This window comes from Rhipicephalus microplus, chromosome 8, assembly GCF_043290135.1.
Source record: "Rhipicephalus microplus isolate Deutch F79 chromosome 8, USDA_Rmic, whole genome shotgun sequence".
NCBI classification, from domain to species: Eukaryota; Metazoa; Arthropoda; class Arachnida; order Ixodida; family Ixodidae; genus Rhipicephalus; species Rhipicephalus microplus.
In genome coordinates, this window is record NC_134707.1 from 8,330,104 (window position 1) to 8,357,305 (window position 27,202).

The 27,202-nt window shown below is 44.8% G+C and overlaps 1 protein-coding gene across 3 annotated transcripts; it reads right to left on the reverse strand.

Annotated features, from left to right (window-relative positions):
• Positions 1–4,944: 4,944 nt before the first annotated feature.
• On the reverse strand, positions 4,945–26,802 carry Rpt2 (26S proteasome regulatory subunit Rpt2). Of its 3 annotated transcripts, none has more exons than XM_075870924.1 (10): positions 26,752–26,802; positions 26,282–26,347; positions 25,380–25,476; positions 21,587–21,726; positions 19,317–19,445; positions 16,078–16,239; positions 11,404–11,598; positions 10,853–10,953; positions 9,120–9,426; positions 4,945–5,142 (listed from the first exon to the last, which is right to left on the reverse strand). In XM_075870924.1, the coding sequence occupies exons 1-10, from the start codon at positions 26,752–26,754 to the stop codon at positions 5,008–5,010; spliced, it is 1,335 nt and encodes a 444-aa protein (XP_075727039.1). In that variant the 5' UTR covers positions 26,755–26,802; the 3' UTR covers positions 4,945–5,007. The 3 variants fall into 3 exon arrangements, with proteins under 3 accessions (XP_075727039.1, XP_075727038.1, XP_037272067.2); XM_075870923.1 differs by lacking the exon at positions 26,752–26,802 and adding an exon at positions 26,709–26,742; XM_037416170.2 differs by lacking the exon at positions 26,752–26,802 and adding an exon at positions 26,579–26,620.
• Between the last annotated feature and the right edge of the window lie 400 nt (positions 26,803–27,202).

The window sequence follows — 27,202 nt, forward strand, 5'->3', positions numbered from 1 at the left end:
TGGTTTGTTAGGCTTGACAGGCCTAACAAGATCAACTGTACTGCCGATGAAGCGCGAATTCGTTGTGGGGCACGTATTTTTGCCAGCCATGATAATATAGATATCGATCTGCCATGCTTTTACAACAGTGACTGGTTATCACAACGTATTTCACGTGAAAAGCAACGCTGAAAACTAATCCGTGACGCGGTTTAGCTCAGAAATGCGTTCACACGGCAGCTACCGGCTTTGCGAGCGATTTGGAAGGGAGTACTGCTTTGCAGGAACACATTCCTTGAACGACAGTTTATTCAAGTAGGCATAATTTAGCATCAGAGCTACAGGTTAAATGCTAATGCCGCGGTATGGTGGATAGCATAGCCGTGGCAGAGCAGAAACGTTGGCTAGGTGCACGGTGGGATCCTGGATTGGTATGGTCCTCGTCGCGTGATGTCACACTCCCGCGCCTCCATTGGCTGTGGCGATATGCATGACTGCACTCGTCTGACTTATTGTACACTTCCCGCGTTGACCGAGTATACCCAACACCTCCTAAAATTTTTAGGAGGTGTTGGTATACCCCATCTTCCCCACAAAAAAAAAAAAAAAATCCAAGGCTGATGTGACGTGAGTCAACGCCCGTGTGGTACCCAACATGGCGGCGTTTTTTGCTCTCCTGCATGGAGGAAGGAATAAGCTTTCCTTCCTTTCATGCTCTCCTGTGATGGCGACACAAAGTCGTATCGTAGAGTGCTTCGATATTCGGTGTACGCCATTACGGCCGCTTTTTCAATCACAATAAGAACGTCAGATCGGCTTAGTCGGTGGGGGTATACGCATCACTTGAAAAACTGACCCAACTAGATGAACAAAGAGAAGGCGCTTGTTCGGAGAGCCACTGATATGCGTGTCCGTTATTTTCATGTTATGTATCTGAACCGTAACTTTTAATGTAACAGCGACACATAGTCTCTATATTGTTTTGTGTGCGGAAAACTGCCCAGGATACAAAATATTGCGCCAGCATAAAAACACACACAATGGCACTGTCAGATCACGTGCAACCATAGTAAAAACTTTCTCCGCAAAAGCAAAAAAAGAAAAAAAACAGTCACGTAGGAGAGAGAAATCAAATAGCGCACGTGATAAAGCTCATGCAGGACGAAGAAAAAAAAAAGACAATTTGATATTCGAGGTTAATCTCTCATCATCAGTATTGATATGAGCGCGAACATGCGTACGTACCTACAACGAAATTCCGAGAGAACTGTGACTCGCACATTTGTGGTCTGGCAAGGTGTGGATGCGCAAATTTAAACACGGGAGACTTAATTACCAATGCAAACGACTGCAGCAAGATACTGAGACACACTAGTGCCGTTGACACGAGATACGGTTCACCACGATCTGATCGCTGCGGAGACACGAGATGGACTGAGCTGGTGGAAGTGGGGGTGGAGTTAGCGCTAATGGTTGGCGAGGTGAAAAAAAAAGAAAACACACACCGCAGCAACCATAACGGTAAAAAAAAAAGAAATACTCGCAACATGCCCGTTTATTCAAGATTTTTTTTTAATAAATGAATACATTTTATTTAAGAGCTGAATCGGGTGTGCAAATTTTTAATTAAAAAAAATTTACCATTATGCATCTCAAAGATATCCACCTTGTGGTCCACTGACAAAACGCTTGGGACGCAACAAAGAAAAAAAAAGTGTTAGCACGACAGTGTTTAGTATGAGTGTCAGTGTGTAAAATATGATCATATGAGATACGGACCTAATAAATCCCACCGAGGTTTCAATTAGTTCGGGAAGAACAACGGAGTTTTTCAGCACCTTCATAAATGATTTCGTGCGCGCCCGCGAACGAGACAGAATTTGAGGAGAATATGAACTAGGCTTAACCTCAACAAAGACGAGTGGCTTCAGCGATTCAACAAAATTTCTCATCACCTAGTGCACGTGTGAGCCTCGAATACACACTTGCCTTGCTCGTCCGGACCCTCGAAACATCGGTACCGCATCGAGCAAGGAAATTGCAAATTTGGAGGACGTCGAAAGGCACGGACCGGCGCTGACTACATGCAAGGTCCACGTTGAGCCAAATTTGTCTTTGCGAAAATATGCCGATACCGATGGCTTAACGATGCCAAACACATTCCTACCACATATTCCAGATAATTGTACTACGGAAGCTTGCATTTGTAACTCGAGGTCGCAGCGATCGATGAACGGCGCCCTAGTCCACAGCGACAACCTCGAACGCTGTAGGCAAACATGATTCAAACTGCACAAACTAAAAGTTTAGTAGGGAAAAGTGAGCGAAGTGGCGCTGTCGAGATCGTGTATCACTAACAACCCAAGACCAGCTTCCCTGCAAAGGACGAAATCAAAATGAGATTATGCACGCGGAGCGTGCCCCACTATCAACAATCGTCTGAAGCCGAATCACGTCGCAATCATCGATTGCGATGCGCCGTAAACCAATTTCGCTTACTGGCGCACATCGGTATGCGCTGGAGCTATGAAAATGAAACGTTTAGTAAGGATGTCATCGGTGTACGGTGCTATCTGCTGCAGAATCAATCGTTGCACACCGACCTCCATTCAAGGATGGCGCGGCATGCCGGTATCCCAGATGGCAATGCGATAGTTTCCGCTTTTGGAGTAACTGCGCAACATCCTCGGATCTGGAAGCATTTTGGATGCGCCCCTCGCTGAATGCAGAATCTTATCTTTCAGTTCACACTCGTATCTGGCTCTAACTGCTGCGATTTCTCTATGTCTCTCGTAAAACGCACAGCTAAAGCATACCTTTAGAGCATCACCCTCACCATCATCATCATTTGTCCAACTTGGCGGGTCTTTACGAACCAGAAAATGCAACCAAACTGCCCTGTCTCAAAGCTATTGTCATCAGTATAATATAACTTTCTCGACTTAGTGCCTTGGTAACGAAATAAAATGAGGTTGACTGCACTGTCTGACGGCTTATGCATCAAAAAAAGAGGTAGCTTCCTCAACTTGGTGCCGTGGTAATGCGATCAGATGTACTGGCAGGGCTTGTTTGGTGCTAACAGTTTTCTTATTTCAAGGTAAATAATGTGCTATTAGTATGCCGATGATGCTCAGCAGATGTTTGAAACCAAAAAGTTACTGTTTTTTGTGAATGTTTCAGAATACATTGTTTGACAGCCAATGACTTACTCGGCACGAATGGCCAGTTATGCAACAAGTCCGTTGTCTGGGCTAGTCTAACCTCCCCAACTGGCTATAAGGGCATTCAACATTAATGAGGCCTTTACATCTCCCACGCCGTTGCAGTTCAATGAAATACAAAAAAATAAGAATCAAAACATTTGAAGCCCCGATATGCTCTGTGAGGCAGCAAAAAAAAACATGTGTGAAATTTGTCAGGAGCATGTTCGTCATTATCCCAATTCGCAGTTAGATAGGAAGTTTCTGCAGCGACGTCATCCACCAAACGTTGCTGCGTACTCTTGGTAGTTGTCATCGTCTTTACCGTCAAAGAGTCTTCACTGGCTGAAATAAAGTAATACTAATATGGAGATGGTGACGTTTAAATGTCGCATGACTGGTTGTGCTGCACCTACTCTGCTTTTCAGATGAGAGCACTACAAACTGCTTCCCTGCTCTTAGAGCAGCGAAAGAACTCTCGCTCTACTGGATGACAGAGCTCCTACTCCTGCTCGACCACTGAAGCTCTCAAGAGAACACTTCAGCATGCTTTCGAGTGCTCCTGTTCTATCAATGCAATTCACCATAAAAAAAAAAGTCATGCTCACACACTAAACAATGTTCATGGAATGCGTTGTCACGTGTCGCCCAGCTGACGGGGTCAGGCTGGAATGCACGGCAGTCGGTGCAGGTTTGTGCATATCCGTCTTCTTTAAGGAGGAAGTGCTGCAGACTTCTAAAGTTGTGCCCACATGCAAAAAGGTCTCACCAACCTTTTGTAAAGTTCCTTGCATCTTGATCCAGCAAAGAATACACCGACACCTATGCAACTATAATCACATCTAAACTTGAGGTAAAGCTCTTGTTCAGGCTGATTGGCGCGTTTGTGTACTTGCCTTTCTTGTCCATGGTTTTTTTTTGGCCAGCTGTACTAGTACATGTGTTCATTTTCACACGTTCTCCGAGATGTACCTGCCCGACTCGTAGCAAAATGTCCCTGTGCTGGATGTGCTGAGGAGGTGCGTCGATGATTTTGGAAATGCGGATTGCCAAAAAACTACCCAAGTGCTCGAGAGGAGTCCAGTTCTGTCAGAGGTGTGGCATGTAGCCCGGACATCTATCAAGGACATCGCTGAGCCATAGATTGATGAATACATACTTTCCAGCTGTTTGCGATGTGTCGTGTTAACATTCTGAAGCAATTTCTTTTTAATTTTAACCATATAATCACATTACACTGAACCCTCATAATAACCATATCACATGTGATATGCAAATAACTTTTTTATTCAAAAATTCATTATAAATCTATACTCATACCACTAACTATACATTACAAGGCCCTTCTTCAATTTGTACTCGCTTAAAAATGATTGTTTGTTTTACAGTCGAATTGTGATATATCAAATTTTAACGGTACCACAGAAGAAGACTCTCGGTAAACGAAAATCTGTTAAGCGAAACAACTGCCTCCGATATGATTGGTTTCATACTTGTATGCTGCAACCCAGCTCACCTCTCAGTAAATCGAACACATTTTTCTGAACTTTTCAGGTTCCTTTTATCTTGAGTGTATTGTAGATAACTCAACTGTTCAACGTAGTCAATAAATATGAGCGGGTTTGACTGTACATGTGTTCATTATATAAAAGTTTCAGTGTATACCTTTACTGGCTACTGTGTTTTGTTTTTTCACAGTACTATGAAAAACATTGCCGTAGAGATCAATGTATAAACATTTAATTTAAGAAGAGAGGTACAGAAATGAAGGTAAGCAACACATTTTATTAGCTACACCTTCAACACAGCCGCCGATCTTACGACAGAGTCACAGGTATAGACCCTCTGGGCTTCCTTCCTTCTTGCGGTACAGGACGTTCTCTTTGGACTTCCTGAAGTCATCGCTGGTCACCTTCATGCGCCTTTCCCGTAGAGCCATGAGCCCGGCCTCGGTGCAGATAGCCTGCATGCAAAGAACACATTTGTCGCGACCGTAAGAGGACAGCTTTGGCAAAGCGTTGCTTACACTCTGCTCCAAGCAGATGAATCCTCTCTGCGTGCGCGATCACATGCAAAAAACCGCATATTCCAAGAAAAAAGTGCTCAAGGTCACAAGGTACGCAGGACGTATTTTCTTTGCCCCTGCCATCTCTCCCTGCTTAACCTCCAGTGCATTCGCCGGGACGAGAGAACAGAGAACGCGATTGCAGCGTGCGACAAATCTTAATAACTCCGCTCGAACTGGACGACTTCTAAAAATTTTTGCGGTCTTGAATTCATGAGGCATTGGGCTCTTCTATTGAATCCGTTCTATGGTTACTTGAAGAAGTTGTTTTAGGAACCCTTTAAGAACTGCATCGAAATCCAACTCACCTCCTAATACAGTGTACTCCCAATAAACGAAACTCGCTTAAACGAAAATGCCTCATTGATGGAACTAAACGGGCTCATATGGCTGGATTTCTATGTGCTGTGCAGTAAAATGCATTGGTTAATCGAAACAGTGCTTAGTGGTCACCTAGGGTTAAACGGCATAAACTTTACACACAGCATAGACTCATTCAGGCCAAAGGTAGTCTCACAACCATGGCAACAACTCGAGACAAGCCAATCTAGTAGCCATTTTCACTTTTGGTGGCTGTGGGAGCTGAGTTGGCTAGTCAGTTGTGTGTTAGGCCTATTTGTGCGGCTAAGTGCGGTGGATCACGGTGTTATATCAGCCAGATGGAAAGGAAGCGGCCGCACCATGCACTCTCTTGAAAAAAAAAAAAAAAAGCTGCCCAATACTTCTGGAGCTCGATCAAAGCGGCCTGCCCAAGACGGAGATGGCGAAAAAATACGACACCTCGAAATCGACGCTGTCGCGGATCTGCAAAGACAGAAAAAAGATTGAAGGCGCTGTAAAGAACGAGACCTTTACATTAATATGGATACGGATGCGGACGACGCCTTATGAACATCTAGAAAATCTCTTTTTCCGTAGTTCAAGCATGCACGAAGTTCCAATTTTCCCATAAGCATACCAATTCTCGAGCAGAAAACTCGAGAGATCGCCATGCATATGAGTGTCGAAAACTTCGTCCTAATGGTGCATTCAGACGACGGACCGAATCCCGATGTGGCGGGACGGACGGCGCGTCACGTGACCTCACATCAGCGATTCCCCTCGTCCGCGACTCGTCCGCGGGGCTCGCGGACGGATGAACGCAACCCGTTTCTCACATCGGGATTCTGGCGGGGGAAAGCCGATACTTCAGCGGATTAGCTCGGGGTTTCTGGCAACCAGTACACTTTTCGTCTGCTCGCGGCATGTCCTCCATGGCTCGCGAATAGCTGCATGACTGGTCGGCATCATCTACGCTTGAGCATGGTTTACTTAGTTTCCGGGGGCTTCGTTCTCAGGTGATTAAATACGCAGAAATCACTTTTGGTGGTTCGGGAAATGTCGCCACCGTCGTTTGACACGCGAGATTCTTAGCCGTCATGATGGTGAAATATTCTAACTTCTGCAACCGGCGACGTGCCGCTTCTAAAAAAAGGATGGAAGACGCGTTCAGAAGTTCTACAAGTGGGGAACAATGTAGTTGAAAGAACATTCTGCCAGCAACTCCCTTTTCTCCTGAAAGAATAAAACTACTCGTTCATTTGTCACAACACGACAGACATCGCAGCCAAGCTTCGCTTCTTGCGGGCATCCATGTTGAATACTCTCAAACCGGTCTGCTGCCAGCGGGCGCAGGTGAGCGCCGAATCTGCTGTCGAGGGTAATCCGGTTGTTTTCCCCTAGGACACCGTCCGTCGTGTGGATGCGCCTGCAGTCGGACCATCCGCGGATTAGCTGTCCGCGTCCACGACAAATCCGGATTCGGTCCGTCGTCTGAATGCACCATAAGCAACGGATGGCTCAGCCACTTCAAAATACTCCATGTCCCAGTCTTCAAAGCAATCTCAGGTGAGTGTGCTGCAGTCAACAGGGACATTTGCATCGATCGGCATTAGGGACGGTGTAAGAAAATTTTGATGAGCTTCGAACCACGAGACGTCTTCAACGTCGACTAGATGGGCCTTTTCTATAAGTCGCTTCCATCAAAGACTCTCACCTTCAAAGGCGAAGCCTGTAGTGGAGAAAAACGCAGTAAAGATCCCATCACTGTTCTGGTGGAATGATGCTATTCGCCAAGAGATGCACCTTGAAGTTGTTCACTTGATCCTTTTTTTCTTTTTTTACCGAACTTATGATGGGGGTGAAACTTTCGCGATGATCCCGGCATTGCAACAACATCGATCGTGAGCACGCTGTCAAAGCACAGGTGGTATGGCGCCACAACACGTTCGCGCGTTGTTGACGCGCCAAGCAGATGTGCGAGCCCAATCAGCCAATGAAGTGGCCACCTCATGGTCACGTGCACTCAACAGCCAATAGCGTCGCGTACATTGCTTTTTTCGGTTGTTTTTTTCGACAACCAATGAGCACAGCAAGGTTGTTTGAGCAGGAATCGGAAGATGGAAAAACGCACTTTCAAACGAGACCAAGATCGTGGCTATGGCATTCGGCAAAAGGTAGCTCTGCCTCGCGAAAAAAGTGGTGTTTTTTCGTCAAATTCTGCGCAAATCGACGAGTCCTCTTTGTAATGATATAACAAGTAAATTATCGCTTTCTGGAGTCTGAAAATTTGCAGGCAGGTGTGAAAATGCTTGCATAATTCAAAAATGCCATTGAAAAAAAAAATTTTTTTTTCGCAATTTTACGGGCCCAAAGACCTGTCCGCCCCCTTAAGAGGAGTCGACTGTATTTCTATCGTCAGGATTGCTGCGTGAAATTCTCGTGAGTCGCCGCGGCTTTTCGTCTCAGCCATTTTGAAGTGAAAACTTGGCAATTACTTACAAGCGTTTTTACAAATGTGACATGTTGTTGTGTTTTGCCCGGCATGGCTGAGAAACGTCACATACACTAGACCAGTGGTTCACAAATGAGGGTCCGCGAAGCCACTTCTATGATCCGCAAAACCCTCACTCGTTTAAAAAAAAAAAAAAAAAAGCCTAAACTCTGTTTAAGTGCGACTGTGCAACTGTTCAAAATGAAGTGATGAGGTACTTTTGTTGAATGTTTTTGGTAGCAATAGAAGGTACCTATTTCACGCTCTAGTTGTGTTAATTTATCTACGTACCCCCCCCCCCCCCTCCCTCTCCTCCGCTGCAAGGGGTCCTCCATCACTTTTACCTGTCCACGAAGGGTCCCCGACATATCTAAGGCCGAGAACCACTGCACTAGATGGCGCTGCAGCAGGAGAAATGGCAATGTACTTGTGAAATTGGTGTATAACGGCGAACGGTTCTACTTAACAGGCACTAAAGGCACATAGTAATCCACATCACAGTGGAAGACTAATGAAGGATGCTTGAGAATGTCTAAAACATTAATATTAAAAACAGCAGTGCTCTACTGCTAATAGAGAAATTAAGGTAAATGTACGACACCATATGTGCCTCGAATGGGACATTCTGAAATGGTCCCAATGACATATTTTTCTTCGTCGTCGTTTTGTATACACTGTATCACACAAAAAGAACGCATGCCAAATTCTTGAAGCTGTTACGAATTTTCTGAGGGCAGGACTGTGTGCTCGCCAAGCTGTCCAAACGCACATGTGCAGTGGCGCAACAGCTTCCATGGGGCAACTAGAAATGAAGTCCTGTGCTTTGCTAAGCCTGAAAGCATGCTGGTGGCCGTACCCTAATAAGAAATGTGCATACTACAACCTTGTCATTTCACCACGATGAATTACTAGCTAGCCCAGTGGAAAGTTTGACTGTGCCTTGCTAAGTCCCAATGCATGCTAGTGGCCTCACTCTAGTGAGACACGTGCATGCTACAACCCAATCGTTTCACCACCATGAATTACCAGCTATCCCAGTGGCAAGTTCTAGGTTACCACTGACCTTAATGTCTGCACCAGACAGATCGTCCTTGGCGGCTACCAGATCGTCACAGTTAACGTCACCGGCCAGCGTCATGCGCGCCGTGTGGATCTGGAAGATGCGCCGCCGCGTTCTCTCGTCCGGCAGAGGGAACTCAATTTTTCTGTCAATACGACCAGGCCGGATCAGAGCCGGGTCGAGGGTCTCGATGCGGTTGGTTGCCATGACTACCTTGACGTCACCCCGCGAGTCGAAGCCGTCTAACTGGTTCAGCAGCTCCAGCATGGTGCGCTGAATCTCCCGCTCACCGCCAGAGTTGGAGTCATACCTGGAGAAAGGACAGAAAAGAAAAACAGGTTAAAAATGTACCCTGGGCTTTTTTGTCATAACAGAACACTCAAAATGTACCGGTGGGCCAGTTGGTTCATGATGGCTTATGACAGCACGCATTAAAAAACAGTGCCGAAACGGACGCATAAAGATTGATGTAGATTTAAGCTTACAGAACTTTATGCCTACGCATCAACACAAAGCAGCAGCACAAGGAAAGAATATCACTCGCGATGGCTTTTATTCACACAAAAACTCTAATCTAGAAGCTGCTTTGATTATAGATTATAATCTATAAGCAAGTCTATAAGCTTTCACATAATCATTAAAGATCAAACACGAGGACATTGCAAAGTCATTCTTAGTCCAGCAGAGAACTACAGAATTTATTTTTTGAGTAGCACGAAACTGTCAAAAGTGTCAGTTATATACAAATCATTTCTCTTCTTGACCCAGTAAGCTATTATCTCCCAGGCCAAGAGTTTTCGTCAAGAACAGTAACACTAGAAAAACCTTGCCTCCTCAATAATCAGGAATTATAACTAGAGCTGTGCAGATAGCAAAATTTTGGGTGCGAAGTGAATAATTGGAAGTGACGAGCAAACATATTGATGCCACGGTAAATGTTCGGGGAATGGAGAATGCTGAAAAACTTGCACAGTAGAAGCGATTGTGTTGAATTCGTGGGCTGCTCGAGGCTCTCAGCGCTGCTGCGTTTTGCATGATTGCAACAATATTCTGAACTCGATGCATGCGTTTAGTTCAAAAGTTATCAAAGGTGACTTAAGAGCCCTGCAACACAGTATGAGCACCCACAATACTACCTCAGTGGGTGACTCAGAGTAAGACGATACAGGAGCGCAACTGCCGCTCTACACAATGCATCAGGACAAATTGTGCAATGTGAATGCAGTCAAGCTCATTCCGTTGCCCTTTCTTTTTGTTCATTTTCACATTTTTGAACAGGCTTTCTCTTTCCCCTTTGCTCTCAGCTGACTACTCACAACAGGTTATGCCATCTGTTCAGGCGTGTAGAAATCCTTCAACAACCTGCTCTGATGAGCACCCGTGCTGACTAGCAGAGACGAGCAGCAATGATCGCGGGGAGCGGTGTGAGCAAAGCAGTAGACAAGACGGGTGGGCAGACAAACGCGGCAAGAGAGATACCCTGCCAGCTAATCTACTCACAACCGGCATCTCTCCTCCGCGGCTTTCCTTCATTCGTATCGCCATCTGGTGAACACATAGAGAAGCATGAACCGGCCTTGCAGAATGCATTCCTTCTAGACCAGCAGAGTCAGTACACCCGTCTAATCTTACTTCGCAATGAATGATTGCATTTGCTTAATTTCTGAACTGACCGCTGATAATGAAACTTGCGAGCTATCACGACGAATACACACAACAGGGGGAAAGATGCGCACCGTTTTGTTCCTACGGCGTCGATTTCGTCGATGAACACAATGGATGGTGCGTGCTCTTCAGCAACCCGGAACAGCTCTCGAACGAGCTTGGGGCCATCTCCCTGCATCACATCAAGGCAGTGTAACTATCTGTTAGAGTTTTAAGATGACACAGAAAAAAAGAAAGGAATAGGTAAGTTGATAACTGAGGTCACATTATTGTAACAGAGTTGTCTTAACATGTGTGGGTAGTGCAGAAAAAATGGAGGAGCCTTAAGCTTCGCCTTTAAAAGTAGAATGCAATATCCTGTCCCCAGTGCGTACTTCAACTACTTAGTGGTACTTTTTTATTGTACATGTTACTCATTAAGCTTAAACTGTGGATTACTACAATGTAACCAGTAATGTCGAAAGTGCCTTGTGTCCGTGAAGCTATCGCATATGGCTGCATTCTGTGTAATGTGTAGCATTCTTTAAACCTTATGCATGTGATATGCTATAGATTTTGCTGTGGCCCCACTACGTGGTCTTCATGGAGCGTGCGCAACCTGTGAAGAAACTCTGCATCGTACCAGGTACTTCTGGATGAGCTCTGAGCCGACGACGCGAAGGAAAGTGGCCGAGGTCTGGTTGGCGACCGCCTTGGCAAGCAGCGTCTTGCCCGTGCCGGGGGGTCCATACAGGATGACTCCCTTCGGTGGTCGAATGCCCATCTCCTCATAGTATTCGGGGTGTGTCAAGGGAAGCTCAACACTTTCCTTGATTTCCTGCATCACAAGTCATCGCAATATTTTATGCCGTGACAAGTTCGCTTGCTTGTTCCTGAAAAGCAGTGCTGATGAAAAGTACAGCTTTGAAATAATGCGGGCATTATAATGTATATTTAAAGTGTTACATCAAAAGTTCACCCCCTTATATTGGTACTGACCCAAACTTTAGTTAGATTAACTATCTTGCCTTGTCTTGTTTGCAATGTCTATTTTGATGCTAAATGCATTTTTTTCCTTGTTTTTTAAATACAAGATGAGAGGATTGGTTTTCAGGGCAGGTATCTCATAATACCAAGTGCAATAGTGAGTCTTTGCTTTGCCCCAAGGGACGAAATGCCATATTTTTGCGCATATAACCCACCCCTGCATGTAATACGCACCACCGCCCCCTTTCAGCTTGCCAAAAAAACAAAAAAAAAAAAACACGCATATTGCCTGCACATTTGATTTACAGAAAAGGCAGTACAAAAGATGTAGAGAGCCCTTGTCACTTCAAAAAGCATTGCAGCCATCCGCCGCTCGCACGGAATCTGTGAGGTAGGCCTCCCTCGACAGTCACTTGGGCCATCTCGGTCAACACGGCGTGACCCCTGCTTTTCGCATCTTCGACAAACTTTACTAGCAGCACCTCCGACTCAGGTTAGACGCCAGTAAAGGGGCCACAAAATGGCCTACAGTCCCAGTGCGTGGCTTGCAGGCTTTTTTCTTTCTCCACTGGCACACGCAGAACTCGTCCACATTGTGCTGTCTTCCTGCTTGGTGATTCCCGAATTCCGCGGCAACGCCGGTGATCTTAAGCTTTTGCTGTGCTGTGAAAAACTGCTGCTGGATGCTACTCGTGGTGACAGAACAGATCGAGTTAGGCTTGGCAAACGGGTCGGGATGTGGAGAACTAGTGATGTCAGCGAGGTAAAAAGATCTCACACTTGGTGACTTTTCTCGACACTACCGTGGAAGCAACAAAATCAAAATGCATGCCTGCTACCGCGCCAAACGTAGTACCTAAATTTACTGATATCTCATTTGCCTTGCTGAAATAAATACTGCTTTATTAATTATCGAACTCAAATGGTTGCGGAAACTCGTAGGTGAGGTACAGGTATTATTCACTTTGCTGAAATGCCTTCCTTTCATGGCAGCTTAAGCGCGGTGAAGTGAGTGAAGTTCCAATGAGTTTGGCCGCTTTCGCTCCCTTCGATGTCAAGTGTGAACCCGTCGCGCCAGCAGCGTGAGTGAGAAAACCGCGGCTCTTTGTAGAGAAGACGATGAAGGCAGGAAAGTTCGAAGGAACATCATCGGCTTTTTCAGCAAGAAATAGGCGCCAATAATGTTCTTGTTAATTCTCATTGTCAGTTTTAAATTGTTTTTAGTTCATACAAATTCGGCATGATTCGAATATTTTGTGTGCTCCTTTCAAATTTGTGTAATAGAGATTCTACTGTATTGTAATTCGTATTCCAATTTCGAAGGAAAATCGAATTTTTGGATATATCAAGCTTATTTTCGGGTGAGACGCCACTTTGTTATAGTGAGGTCTGAGTGTACTTGCGTTGAATATTCAAGGAGAGACACTGGTCTGGAAATTCTTTTTTTATTTTTAGTATCTACAGCTGAAAACAAATATGCAATTAGTTTTTGGCTGTCACTTTCATATTTTAATATACTGACTGCTCCATAAACTTGCAGTCTACCCACTGTTTAGACAGATTTCTCATAAAATATTGCTGCAAATTAGATATGACAGAGTTTTAAAAAGAACAGAGATTGCAAGGCAACCATATTTTGATTTTTTAGCTTCATTAGTTCCAAGAGTTATAGCCTTAACAAGAAGATTCATTAGAAATCAGAAACTACTGCTTAAGTTTATTGTTAATTAAATCATTGTTCTTAAAACTTGTAATTTTTCAGTCTTGCACTAATCAATGTGCAAGCTTTCACATGCTGCAAGAATTATAAAAATCCAACCTCTACTAATCAACGGACAATCTTTCAAATGCTGTAAGAATTATCAAAATCCAACCTCTAGATCAAAAGATACTGCGGACAATGGCCTCGGACGTGATGAAAGATGTTGTTTTGAGGAAATGAGAAAAGAACAGGGTGAGCATATGTATTCAACAGGTAAAGATGTAAATCAGTGCAGTAATGAATCTAGAAGCCACCAGGAGTGTAGTTGTCATCATTCTTTTTTGTGCACTTGAGAGAGAGAGAGAGAGAGAGAGATAAGTTTATTTACAGAAAGGCAGAGAGGTCGGCCTGAGCGATAGCTTGCTCTAGCCTGCTACTCTACACTAGGGGAAGGGAAAGGGGAAAAGAAAGATGAATGGATGACGGTGGTGAGATAGAGAGGTGAGTATGTAGTGTTCTTTCTAGCTGAGACACATTTTATAGCCGCGCATATAGTCCAGTCGTTTCCAAAAAGGTTATAACTGCTCTTGTGACCGCAGTTGTACTGTTGGTGTCTGGCCAAGGGCCCAACACGGTCTCATCAGTTAATGACCTACTGCGATATAGTTCAGTAGAAGAAATCAGCGTTTGTCGTTCACATGCGTATGCTGGGCAGACACAAAATATGTGCTCAAGCGTTTCTGGCACATCACAGTGTTCACAATTAGGACCGGTGTCACTGCGACCGATGATTTGTGCACTTTCTTTTCATTGAACGCCTGGTTTCCAGGGTTTCCATAGTTCTGATCGGCATGCAGTGTTTTGAAGGTGTTCACACAATCGCCAATAAAGTGCGTGGCAGTTGCACTGTTGGTGTCTGGCCAAGGGCCCAACACGGTCTCATCAGTTAATGACCTACTGCGATATAGTTCAGTAGAAGAAATCAGCGTTTGTCGTTCACGTGCGTATGCTGGGCAGACACAAAATATGTGCTCAAGCGTTTCTGGCACATCACAGTGTTCACAATTAGGACCGGTGTCACTGCGATTGATGATTCGTGCACTGTCTTTTCATTGAACGCCTGAAGTTTCCAGGGTTTCCATAGTTCCGATCGGCATGCAGTGTTTTGAAGGTGTTCACACAGTCGCCAATAAAGTGCGTGGCATCTCCATGAAATATTGGGGATAAAAAAATATCATTAAACGCAGCCTTGTCCGTTTCCTGTGCTACTGCCGTGCAAACCGCGAACACGTTGATCTCGGAACGGGCCATGCGCCGCATCCCTCCTGTTATCGGCAAGCTCCAAACAATTTTCAGTTCCCCGCACTCATCACATGTCAGCACAAGTTTCGCGGCGATGCCATGTTCCCGATCTTGCTAGGAAATGCTGCCAGGCTCGCCACACACACCGCATTTCACACACTGAAGCGGTTCCTTCCCCATCGCTAATCTTTCGGCGGTGAACGGCGTTTCGGTCGTCTCAGACGCTGCCGAGTTTCGGAAAAAAAAAAAAAGACCGCTTGCGCCGTGCGGCTGACGTCGATGAAAGGTCTTCTTGAATGTCAGTCGCGCGACACTTATGGGCCACTTTTTCAGCATCGGAAACCAGGGGAGTGTCGACGCACACAGCTCACGTGTGATCGTTGGCCTCGGCTATCGCGCCTGTGAAAACATCTGCACAGCCAGCATTTTCCATGCTCTTGGGGGCAGCAAGTTTCGCTGGTAAGATGCTGCGTGCTCTCTAGCTTCTTCCTGAACGTATGAACAGTACAAAGCTTTCGATGACAGCCTGCCATCGCACTGATCGCATATTCATCACTGAGGCCTCTTTACAAGATCGCAAAATGCGAGCCGCTATCTAGAAGACACTTCCCTTGACATCTAAAGAGGAACAGGGAACTGCCCCACATGACAGAAACGCACCAATGATGTGTGAGTACTTGGTTTATCTTTATGCGCAATAGCTACGCTGTTGCTAGACGAAAAGCAGTTTTCGAAAAGAAGAATTCATCTTTCAAACGAGACCAACGGTGGCCGCACTACTTGGTGTCGTTCTCAGGCGCCCCGACGTTGAATATGGCGAAAATGATCACGAAACTGACTCTGAGACTGAATAACTCGACAAATATGCATTACATGACAATAGCCCTTCTGCGGTGGTCTAGTGGCTAAGGTACTCGGCTACTGACCCGCAAGTCGCGGGAACGAATTTCGGCTGCTGCGGCTGCATTTTCGATGGAGGCGAAAATGCTCTAGACCTGAGTGCTCAGATTTGGGTGCACGTTAAAGAAACCCAGGTGATCGAAATTTCCGGAGCCCTCCACTACGGCGTCTCTCCTAATAATATGGTGGTTTTGGGACGTTAAACCCCACATATAATTACATAGCAATGGAGCAGCTTTTTCCTACCCTATACATTATTTATCTATCTTAGAACAGTGTCTCCTCTCAAATGAGAAAGAAAAGCAGCAGCTCGCGCACGCACATGCATTGCTTCGTTGTCCCCTTCACTAGAAAAGGGGAGAGCTCTGGACTTTTTTTGTGGCAAACAAGACACTAAATACTGCAAGGCTGAGCCCTTTCCTTTACCTGTATCTGCTGGTCAAGCCCTCCAATGTCGGCGTACGTCTCCTGGGGTGCTTTCTCCAGCTTCATTACGGCCACCATGGGGTCAGCGTCGTCCGACAGAACGCCGACGACCGCGTGAACCTTGTGGTTGAGCAGCACCGAACAGCCGGGCTCCAGTTGGTCCTGCGACAAGGGGTGAGGGAACGTCGAGCCACTCTTCACTGAAATCGACCCTCACAAATACGCGTGCTTTACATACAGTGAAAGATCGTTCATTCGGATTCTGCGGAAGCGAAAAAAAAAAAAAAAAAACTGTCTGAATTAATCGAATGCTGAATTACTGAAAGTACCAAGAAACTAGTAAATCAACGTCTATCAGATCAATGCACTTTATAATTTTTCTGATTTTTATGTATACTCATAGCTCACTATAATGAAACTGCATCTTACACAAAAATGAGTTAGTTATATTTGACAATTCATGATGATGAGTGATTTTTAATGGCGCAAGGGCCATTCCTAACACTAGAGTATCTTTTATAACTGGTATTTTGTTATATTCCACAATTTTTGTTATCTTCAGCTTTCCTCACAATATGAATGCAGAGAGATCCCCACATATTAATCCAAAGCGTGCTTCGAACCAATATCCTAGTTACATACCTACAACAAGATTGTGAATGGCGACCATGCCTTTTAGAAAGCCAGCAAACGTTCCGCCTGTCCTCAAACACCGATTTTGTTTATTTGCGTCTCACATGTTAAGCGCTTCACACTTGGCATGCCCCGATGAACGTCCGCATTAACTAGATTGAGGCCAAATACAGTAAAACCTCGTTAGTTCGAAGGCACCGAAACTGTGAGAAATCTTTGAATTAAGCGGGTTTTCGAGTCGACGGAACATACAAAAAGTGTTATCCAAGAAACTTGAAATTATTCAAAGTACTCAGGGCTGGTCGTTTGCGGTGATGGCTAGTTTGCGGCCCCAAGAGTTATGTTTTCCAGCAATACCACACCACAATACCGCCGCAAACAAGCGGGAGTGCAGGGCTTCGCCGCTGCTATAAAAAAAAAAAAAAAGTTATAGCTAACTGAAATACGCGCCTGCAAAAAAAAAAAAAAAAAAACAAGACATCTTCACTGCATCACAGTAGTGCACACGGACAGCAAGTCGCCTGCTCCTCGCTGAATCAGCAGATCATGATGTGAACATTCGCCCATTCTTACTAGTAAAATTAAGAATGTAATAACGGTGTGACGAAATTCGTGATGTGTTTTAGTTGGAAAACACGATCATTGAAGCTTTTGAACCGAGTTTCCGAAGCAGGCATCGCAGGCAAGAACTCCGCCAGCAGTGCAAGTGTGAAAATACATCATGAATTCCGCCAAACTGCCCTTTATTCTTCATTAATTTTTCCATATTCCCAGAAAGAATGGGTAAATTGTGACTCCCTGATATTGCTAGACGCGTGCAACATGCTGGCTGCACGTCGTCACTGTATTGCAGCGAAGCATGTCTTGTTTTCTGCAGGCACAAATTTTAGTTAATCATGCAATTTCATTTTTTGAGCTAGAAGTACCAGAGTTTGCACTCTTCAGCTGCCACTCATTAGTGTAGCTATATTACATTGCCTAGTGGCTCTTAAGGGCTCTCATTCCGGCAGTTTTGCGGAGAAATCGGGACTGGGAATTGCCACACTGCACCCTAAGTTTTCGAATAACCGAACTGGTGCTGACCGCCACTTCAATTTGTACACTCAAACTTACACTGCAGAGCACAGGACGACGGAGATACTTCAAAATAAGCAGAACTTCGAAATAACTGTGTTCGAATTAATGAGGTTTTACTGTATGACCGAATCAACAAGAATTAGGTGCCATTAAAAATGCGTACAATGGCAACCCGTGTCACATGGACATTCGGATGGCCTTCCAACCGATAGTGCAACATCTCAACAGTCAAGCATGAGGAGTCTGACATTTTAAAGGCCGTTGAGTCAATAGTCTTTCAAGTCAATAAAGTACCCCATTACACTATGGAAACTGTAATGGCCGTTCAGCGGTGGGAGTGGAAACAGCGCGAACAAGCCCTTGCTCACAATGTGCTAGTACTTAAGATTACTCCATATATATTATGTTCGAATGTCATGAATTAAGTTATAAAGTGTTTTTGCCACTTGAAATATGCAAATTTCAGCTACTCTCAGCAACAGCGACCTGAACGCTGACTTGCGGTGTCTAGCCTTCTTCAGTTTCGCTGCTTGAGAGCTAAAAACAAAATATGTTTGAAATGAAACGGCGTTGAAGCTATAGTGAAAGATTCAAGCATTCGCTTCGCGTCGTGGGTAGGACATAATTTTAAATCCTTTAAAAGCAGCGAAAACCGGTGTGACGTGCAGTCTAGCCGAAGAGCCCTGAAGCTGAATTACAAAGTCGACCACTTAGCTGTACGTAGTCACGTACGAAGGACTCTCAGTAAACGGAAATTTGTTAAACAGAACTGCTGCCTAAATGAAACAACTGCCTAAAGCACGACTGGTTCGATACTTTGATTCTCCATCGATGTTCACCTCTTAGTAACTGACGAAACTCTTGTAAAAACACATTTTCCCTGTCCTTTCAGGTTCCATCTAACGAGAGCCTACTGTAGTCTGTTGCTGTCATGCATGCCATAATTAGTCCTCAAAACTTGAGTATGTACATTATAAATTCATCCCACTATACTCTCTTTGCTGCTTACAAGATAAAGGAAGTTGTATGATGAGAAGTGGCACTTCCCTTTCGCGGCAGCCTGTGGACCATGTCGAATAACAGCGCATGTGCACGGAGTGCAGGCACACACAGAAGACCGCCGCACTAAAGCACGAACCGCTCTAGCGCTCACTGTTTGCAGCATACAGTTTAACCCCATTATAAGTGGCACGCTCCGGCCAGCAATTCTTGTCCATTATATGAGGTGTCTCTTACAAGCAGGGTACGACGCATGCAGTTTCTTCTCAATTCGCATTTTACTGTAGGCACACTGGTGTCCCTTATACCCGTTTGTCTCTCACATCAGTCTCTTTTATAAAAGGGTTCAACTGTACACGTCTTCACATTCACCACAGATGAAATCATTCTCCTTACAAATGTCTCACGAGGTTCTCGATGTTACCGTACTGTGATTACGCTTTCTGTTGCGCCACAGAAAACAGGTACTGTCAATGTTGGTAGCCTGTCCCTTCAAGAAACACTACTTGAAAGCACCCACATGTACTCACTTTGTCGACGAACGACAGCATGCTGACGTAGTGCTCGCTACCCACGGATGTTGAGACAATGGCATGGCTGTCGTCGATGATTTCTTCCAAAGTACCGACCGACATCGGACTGCCTCTCAGGTCGTCCACCTGCATGGGACAACAAACAATGAGCACTCATGGGCAAACGGCTGTGAGTTCCACATTTTTAGAGTACAAGTGGCCACATTGTATAATGCATCTGCTTCTCGACATCACTGATTGAAACAGCGTTAACCACGCCCTTAATAACTCTTTGTCAGTAAAAGACGATTCTGCTGCAGTGAAAGACAACCAGCAACTTAAGAAAGAAGTAAGTGATGAAGCTTTATTTCTGAGCTAATGCGCTCGAAATTCATCTGCACTACATGCGATATTGCATTATGGAGTGAACTTCCTGAGGCCATTGTCACAACCACTGACCGCAACCATTTTCGTTAAATTAACAGTTAACCAGACATTCATACACTAGCTTAAAATGTACTTATAAAATCGAATAAAAAAACTATTTTCAGCTAGAAATATCAATATTGTGTAACCATTTCAGTTTGGATACCGCTTTGCAGCCTGTATTGTACTCTTGTATATTGTGCCTGTGCTTTTTACTCAATGCTTCTTCAGAAGCCCTGTCATGTATTCTATATAAATGAATAAATAAATAAACAAGTAAATTTGAACGAGCGAAATTGGCATATGTGATGTCGTTAAGGTTGCTGACGTATTATCAAGAAATATTTGAAATTACATGTCCTTCATTTTACGTTTGAATAGTGAACCCAAGTTATCAAAATTAACAACAGTAAAGCTTTCAGAAAAAAATTTATAAGATTAAGGAACTTCTGAGCATAGGTCGGCAAATTCATTCGTGAGTCGACTCACTCAAACTCGGATCTAGCCGCGAGTCCGAGTCCGAGTAAATCCAGCTTAGCAACACTTTGGTGAAACTGAGTCCAAGTGAGTCCGGTTGAAGAAAATCTTGGCGAGTTTGAGTCCGAGTGAGTTCGGCCAAGAAAAATTTTGGTAAATCTGAGTCTCAGTGAGTCCAAAGCGCAAAATATATTTCCTCACTGAGTGAGCTCCACTTTGTTTTGCTGACTTAGGGTCCTATCTTTATACTCTTCAGCATTACTATCAGCCTTACCTAGACTCGCGACAGGGGTATTCTAAAGCAGTGTCCTTGATACACCATTTCAATATTCATTGATCAGAGGCGCAAATTTAGTAGGCAGCTGCCTCTATCTTCTCCTCGCCAACTCTTCCAGGTAAGTTCTCGAAAAATATATCTTTTCCTGTCATGTCTTTTAAGAAAAATAACCTTAATCGTAACTCATAATTTGTATTCAAAGATACTATATCAATCAGTGCCAATGAGAGTACCAATTACGCGAGATATTGGTGTCAAAGAGCATTGGCACTAGGTATGAAAATATTTATTCAAGGCTAACAAACTAGTGAGCAGACTCACTCACACCCAGATCAAGCCGTGAGTCTGACTGAGCTCGGGTAAGTAATGTTTTGGTGAGTTTGAGTCCGAGTTAGCTCGGTTGAAGAAAATGTGAGTGTGAGTCGGAGCGCGTTAGTCTCAGGAAAATTTTGGTGAGTTTGAGTCCGAGTGAGTACAATGAGCGAAATATATTTGATTACTGAGTCCAAGTGAGCTCCACAAGTTTTGCCAACCTCCGCTTCTGAGGACCCTAGAGCCTAACTAGTGCTTTTTACTGCCCAATTTGTTTAACCTCTCTCAAAGTTCTTTGTACACATTTGTGCACACATATTTTTGATAGTTGTGCTAGGAGAAATATACGTTGAGTTTTGGATGATTTGAACCTCCTGTGCATAAATCCGCATTCATTTAACCTAGTTTTTCAGTGTACAGTTTTATATGATCCCTTTACTAACCTGCTACCATGTCAAATGTAATATGATCCATGTCAAACCTAAAAGTAATATTTTGCTCAAAATGAATGTAATTGAAAACGAGATTCCACAATGTTTCCAGCCCTAATATTGATTCTAATGATGCAAAAAAAAACATGAATGACTTCATGATAGAAATTTACTCAAAATTTACTTGGATTATTTACAAAACACACAAATAAACGTATCAAGACCTTAGTTTTATACCGATCTGCCGTCTACTTCGCCATCATGACCGTTTGAAAATATGATGCATCAACAGACAGTTCTTCATAGGCTGCCCTTGAAAAGGTGAAAGACAACAGAACAGGAAAGAAGGGGGTGCCTGTGCCAACCTTGGAGCGTTCTTCTTCGTGCTTCTCCTCCTGCGGCTTGAGGCGTTCCTGGTTTCGCAGGAACTCTTCCTCCATCAGGAGGTAGTCCTTGATTCGCTCCTGCTTCAGCAGCTTCAGCCGGCATCGCGTGTGGGGCGTCACTGCACAATCGCCAAGGCCGTGGGTCAATCACGGTTGTCCGCAAGCATAGGCGGAGAGTTTTCGTATTCCCGAAGGGGGCGGGGCGCCCGACTTGCTCTTGCACATGCTCTTTCTCTATATATATAGAAAGACTTATCGAGTGTATGAAGGAGGTAACAAACAAATGTCTGTTAAATAAAGAACTCTTATTGTTTATGTGTACGTGCATATATACCACACGAATTTTGCACTAAAGCAGTGCAAATACTGCAATTTTCATTATCATGTGGCATACCTGGCAACTTGTTAAGAGAGAAATTCGTAAAACCCCCAAGCGGAGGGTTACAGACTTTTTTTTTTTTTAACTTTTTAGCTGTGATAGATTTGGCTTTAGCGACAAGCATAATCATGTTTAGCCGCCATAAGGTAAATCGACACCCTGAATTATTTTCCCCCATTTGTTGGCAAGGAAAGGGGGAAAAAAAATGACAACATGACGAAAAACAAGAGGGGGGGGGGGGCAAACACAAGTGCAAACATCAGTGTTGCAGTCTCATAATGGCTTGGAGTGGCCGAACACACGAGGGCAGGATTTCCCACTGAGGTGAGAGTGTCAAAGAAGAAGCGCGAATGCTCCCGAAATTTCGCGTCATCGAAACAACTAGCAAAGAAATCGATTTTTGTCAAAACAGCTTACGTATGTGTTCACACGTGAATGGACGGGACGGCTCAGCTGACTGCCGCAAAAGCGCGGGTCAAAGCTTTGGCTTTGCTCGCTACTAGATTCTTTGGACAGGAACGCCAAAACGCTTCTAGCTTTTTTTATATCTTTACTGCCTTTAATCTACCTGACGATAGTTATAGCGCAAGAAAAAAAACTACAACAAAGGGACAAGAAAGGCTGGTGCACACTGGCGACTAGCAGCGGTCGCGTGACCATTTGCGACTGGCGACCAAAAAGCGATTGACGTTCACACCAGCAGAAGCTGCATGCAAGCGACCGGAAGTTGCAAAACTGGAGAGTCACGTCCGGATCACGTTATCAGCGAGAACTCTGGAGAACGGCACCGATCAGCTGATCGTCACCAGCTGAGTCAGCGGAGCAAACCGAGCTCGCCGCGTTTATCGTTTTCGTCAGTTCTCGCACAGCGTTTCCAGCAGCGTCAAGGAGTTCGATTCAAGCGACAAACAAGAGATTGTCATGCCACTGGTGCGCTACGCCGTAGTATCAGCGCTGGTAGCACAGAAGCCTCCAAAGAAAAAAAGCCGGTGGTGGGTGTGACCGTCCCTTCGCTCACGAGAATCGGCCGGCCATGCAAGCCGCCTACCTCCCGAGCTGCGCTGAGATGAGGAGGTGTATTTCCGAGAGTGGTACGTATCCAGAAACCCTCCTTGAATTTAACTTGCCACAGCTTCCAATGCAGCACAAACGCGGCTCGAACGTGGTGTCCTTGGTTGGTGCCGGGCATGGTGGTTCCGAGGCATGAAGCACAAACGCGTTCCAAATGCGCTGCATTAAAGGCGATGGCAAGTCAAGTTCAAGACAAAAAAAAAAAAAAAGTTCTGAATACGGGGGAAGATAGTGCACAATCCATTTTCTGCTCATTGTGACGGTGTTTAGCTTCTTGCGAATGCCGCCACGTAAATTCAACACTTTGCTCGAGTTGCTGCGCCACGTCATCTCCAAGTCAAGTACTCCGTGGTGGCCAGAGAAAGAGACCCAGAGGAATGCTCCCGTTTGTATCTAGCGACATGAGGACAGCGGGGAAAAAAAAAAAAAAACATGAGCCTGCATATAAGGAAACGCTGGTGTCACTTCCGGGCATTGCTGATTGGTTTCAACAGTATTGCGACTGCAGTCGCGCTACTGAAAATCGAGCAAGAAGCGACTAGCCAAAGCAATCGCTTTGCGAACGTTCGCGACTAGTCGCAAATGGTCGCGCGACAACTGCTAGTTGCCGGTGTGCACCAATCTGAAGGCTGCGTCACCACGTGCTCTCGGAACTCGTAGACAGTTTGCCACAACCACCGTGCACATCACCGCGATCGCGGTTTTGTGCACGGTGGTTGTGGCAAACGGTAGTTTTGTTTTCAATCCATGAGCCTTCAAAACTAAGTCGTTTTATACTATCTATTATCGCAACTGCCGCGGTTTTGTCCACAGAGTGCTGAAAGCAGCGTTGCTTTGACTGGTCAAGCGTTGGCTACGCGCACGCTGTCGGAGTTCTATCAGTAACGTCGTCGCCATACATGATCGTGTCGAATGACCCCGGTTTCGTCCACAGCGGTTGTGGCAATGACAACTACACGCACTGTAGAGAACAGAGCGTGCACTGGTCGCACGCGTACTTCCGAAGCCTCGAGAACGCTGCTCTTGATCAGCCTTTGTTCGATGGTTTTTGAACTGAAGTTCATATCACAAGCCGCAATCAGAAAAAGTGTTAGAAACATTTGAATTTTGGCCCAATGGACACATGAATTTGGCTGGGAATTTCATGAATTCGTATCTGCCTTGGTTTTGCATCACCGAGACTTTACTATATGTTTAGATGAACACCTCTCAAATTCGTTTTAATGAAATGCAGTGGGCTTGCAAAAAGCCTGGAACGGACTGACCTGCATTTTTGTCAATACGGCAAGATCTCGCACACAAAGTTCGATTTCTGAGAGATTGTCATGGCAACCGTACAAATGGGAGAAGCAGTTGAAATCCGGGAGTCTCCCGGACAATGCAGGAGACTTGGCAGGTATGTGATGATAACGTCAATACATATTGTTCTAACCTGGTAACGCCATTTTTGTGGCCTGCGCGACTAGCTACGGCAATGCGCCGTAGCCAATCACGGAGGCCACGCTTTATTTTTCTTTTTATCGGAAATGAGATATTTTTTGTAGAATTTTGGGCAATATTCATCAATTCGTAAGCGTGGTCAAAATTCATACATTTTACGGGAAAATCAGAAGAGATGCCAGGCATGTCAATGTGACCACAATGCCAGACTCTGCTTGTCATTGTCACATGATCCGCATTTTAAATACATGAAAGGATAAGAAACAGGCATAATATGTCTCCTGTGAAATAGCCACAAGACACGATGACCAACAGTCCCTTGGCGGTGAATAAGAGCCAAAGCCAAGCTGTGAAAAAGATATTCCGGGCTCTGGTCTTTATTATGCAGCCCGGCCTTACCCTCCGCCTATGTGCGCAAGGACCGATTTGTGGGAAAGTTGACTATATGAAACACTAGCAGTGCTTGACATCACAAAAACAAGTAAACGCTGCTGGATGGCACATTCATGCAAATTGTTCCTGTGTGACGGAAAGTGACAGCTGCAGGCGAAGGTGACATTTATAGGTGTGCAAACGGGAAGCGGGTACGAGGGGCTCTAAGTTACCTAAGAGGGGGAGGGGTGCCTACATTAACTTAGAGGGGAGATGTTGGGATAAACCTATGCACCCCCCCCCCCCACAATGATGAGGAGAAAGATATAAACGGAACGACAGGGAGGTTAGCCAGTTCTTCCTTGATGAGGAACCCTGCACTCGCCTATGATGACATTATTTATTTAGGTTGTAATCAAGCATAGTGCACCATTGTTGTAAAGAAAAAAAAAAAAGGCCAAGCGGACCAGGAGCCAGTGCGTGAGGAATTCTGAACCTGCCACAACTCACCGAGTGGGAGTTTACTAGCAGCCTCTGGTCCCCTCGTTCGCTTCTTCCGCTTGCCCACACGACTCGGAATCGGGGGTTCGTGTTTGCGCTTCTTGTCCTGCAAACCACAACCACGGCGTGACCAAAATGATGCGACACCGCTAAAAGAAAGCAATCTCCACTACTACAGCACGTAATCTCATTTTTATGTTCGCATTTGTTACAGTACAACTCGCAAAACTGCACTCTGCTAACCATGGCAGCATTGTTCAACTAGCAAGGGGCTCAAATGTAGACTACGAAATTGTCAGTTATTAGTTCGCATTACCACAACCATAATTTATGACGAACTTGCACTTAATCCTTGATATCAGCCAATAGGATCTTGCTTGATATCAGCCGGAGGTGGGACGGGATTGAGGTGTTTAACCCCTCACCCGTCTAGAATTAAATCTGTAGCTGCACCCCTATATTTAGCATTGCATGATGTCCATATTCCTGCATCTTACCAGCGCACGTTTATGCTTTTACACTAGGTATTACAGTAGAACTTCGTTGATATGTTTTCGATAAAGAACGCTGAAGAAAACATACGACTTAAAACGGTTTATTTTTAGTTTTCGCGACTGCGAGCGTAGGAGCAGAGAAATCGTATTAAGCGCGATTAACGAGGTTCGGCTTACACTTCATCGCTTTGCTAAGAGAGAAATATTTAGAAAATATTCGAGCTTTCAGCCTGTGCCCAAGACATCTGTAACTGTTGATGTCAAATAAAAGTGGCTGATTGATTAAACTAGCCCACCAGTCAGTCATCCGGCAGAACATGGTACTTCAAAATTCTACTTATAAATCGGCTATAAAGGCGATACATTTACACATACCAAATTTAACTACGCACTTAAGTGTAAGACCTTTAAGCGTACCTTGTCATCCTTCTTTTCCCCGCCAGAGCCGCCTCCACCGCTGCCGCCCTGTGATTGGTTCTGGCCCTGCAAATGAGAAACATAAGAATGTTCACCACACCTACGACATTCTGAAGTGAGCCACTCAATCGATAAACGAAGCGCGCAATCTGTGAACGAGGTAGCGAAAATAGGGTACTCTGACCAGTCTGCACACGCTAATACAAGCTAAAATCTTATTAACGGTAGAATTCTATCAAATGCACTAATGCGTTCTGTCCAGTCATTCCCGCAAAGCCGCCGACCCTCGAGACTAACATGGTAACCAGTTGTCCCACACTTCATTAATGATCCCGATATTATGTGAACGTCGGTGCCTTTGTAGCGGATAACGCTTCACAATGTGCACCACAAACTTGGGTTCCTAAAGCAATTTTCTGAGAAGTACCATTCTTATGACACCCCGGATAAAGTCACGATGACTTGCTCACCATTTCGGCGACAGCAGATTGATGTCACTGACAATGGCAGGTTGAAAGCACAACAAGGCCTCCGTTCTTCCAGTTACGTACGCTGACATTAAATAACGTTAACCTTCCAATAACAACAACTCGTAAAATATAAACTTATGCCTGTAAGTCAAAATTATAATAAAACCTAATTTAGTTATCAAGTTTTGGTTTAGTGTTTTCAGTTTCAGTTATCATGGCTCAGTCACAGTGTGGGCTCGATGAAAAGAGTTTCCTACTTAATTTCAAGAAACAATATGAATTAAGCTTTAGCATCTGCTGGTCTCTGACGTTCGTTTGTCAGGCCATGGTCAGGCCACGCTACAACAACGTCATCCTCAACATTTAATTGCAGTTTGTACGTTTGCACATGGCCTCTGAGGTTTGACACGCGAGCAGGTTGCGTGTATTGCAAATCTTGAAGGCCGTAATC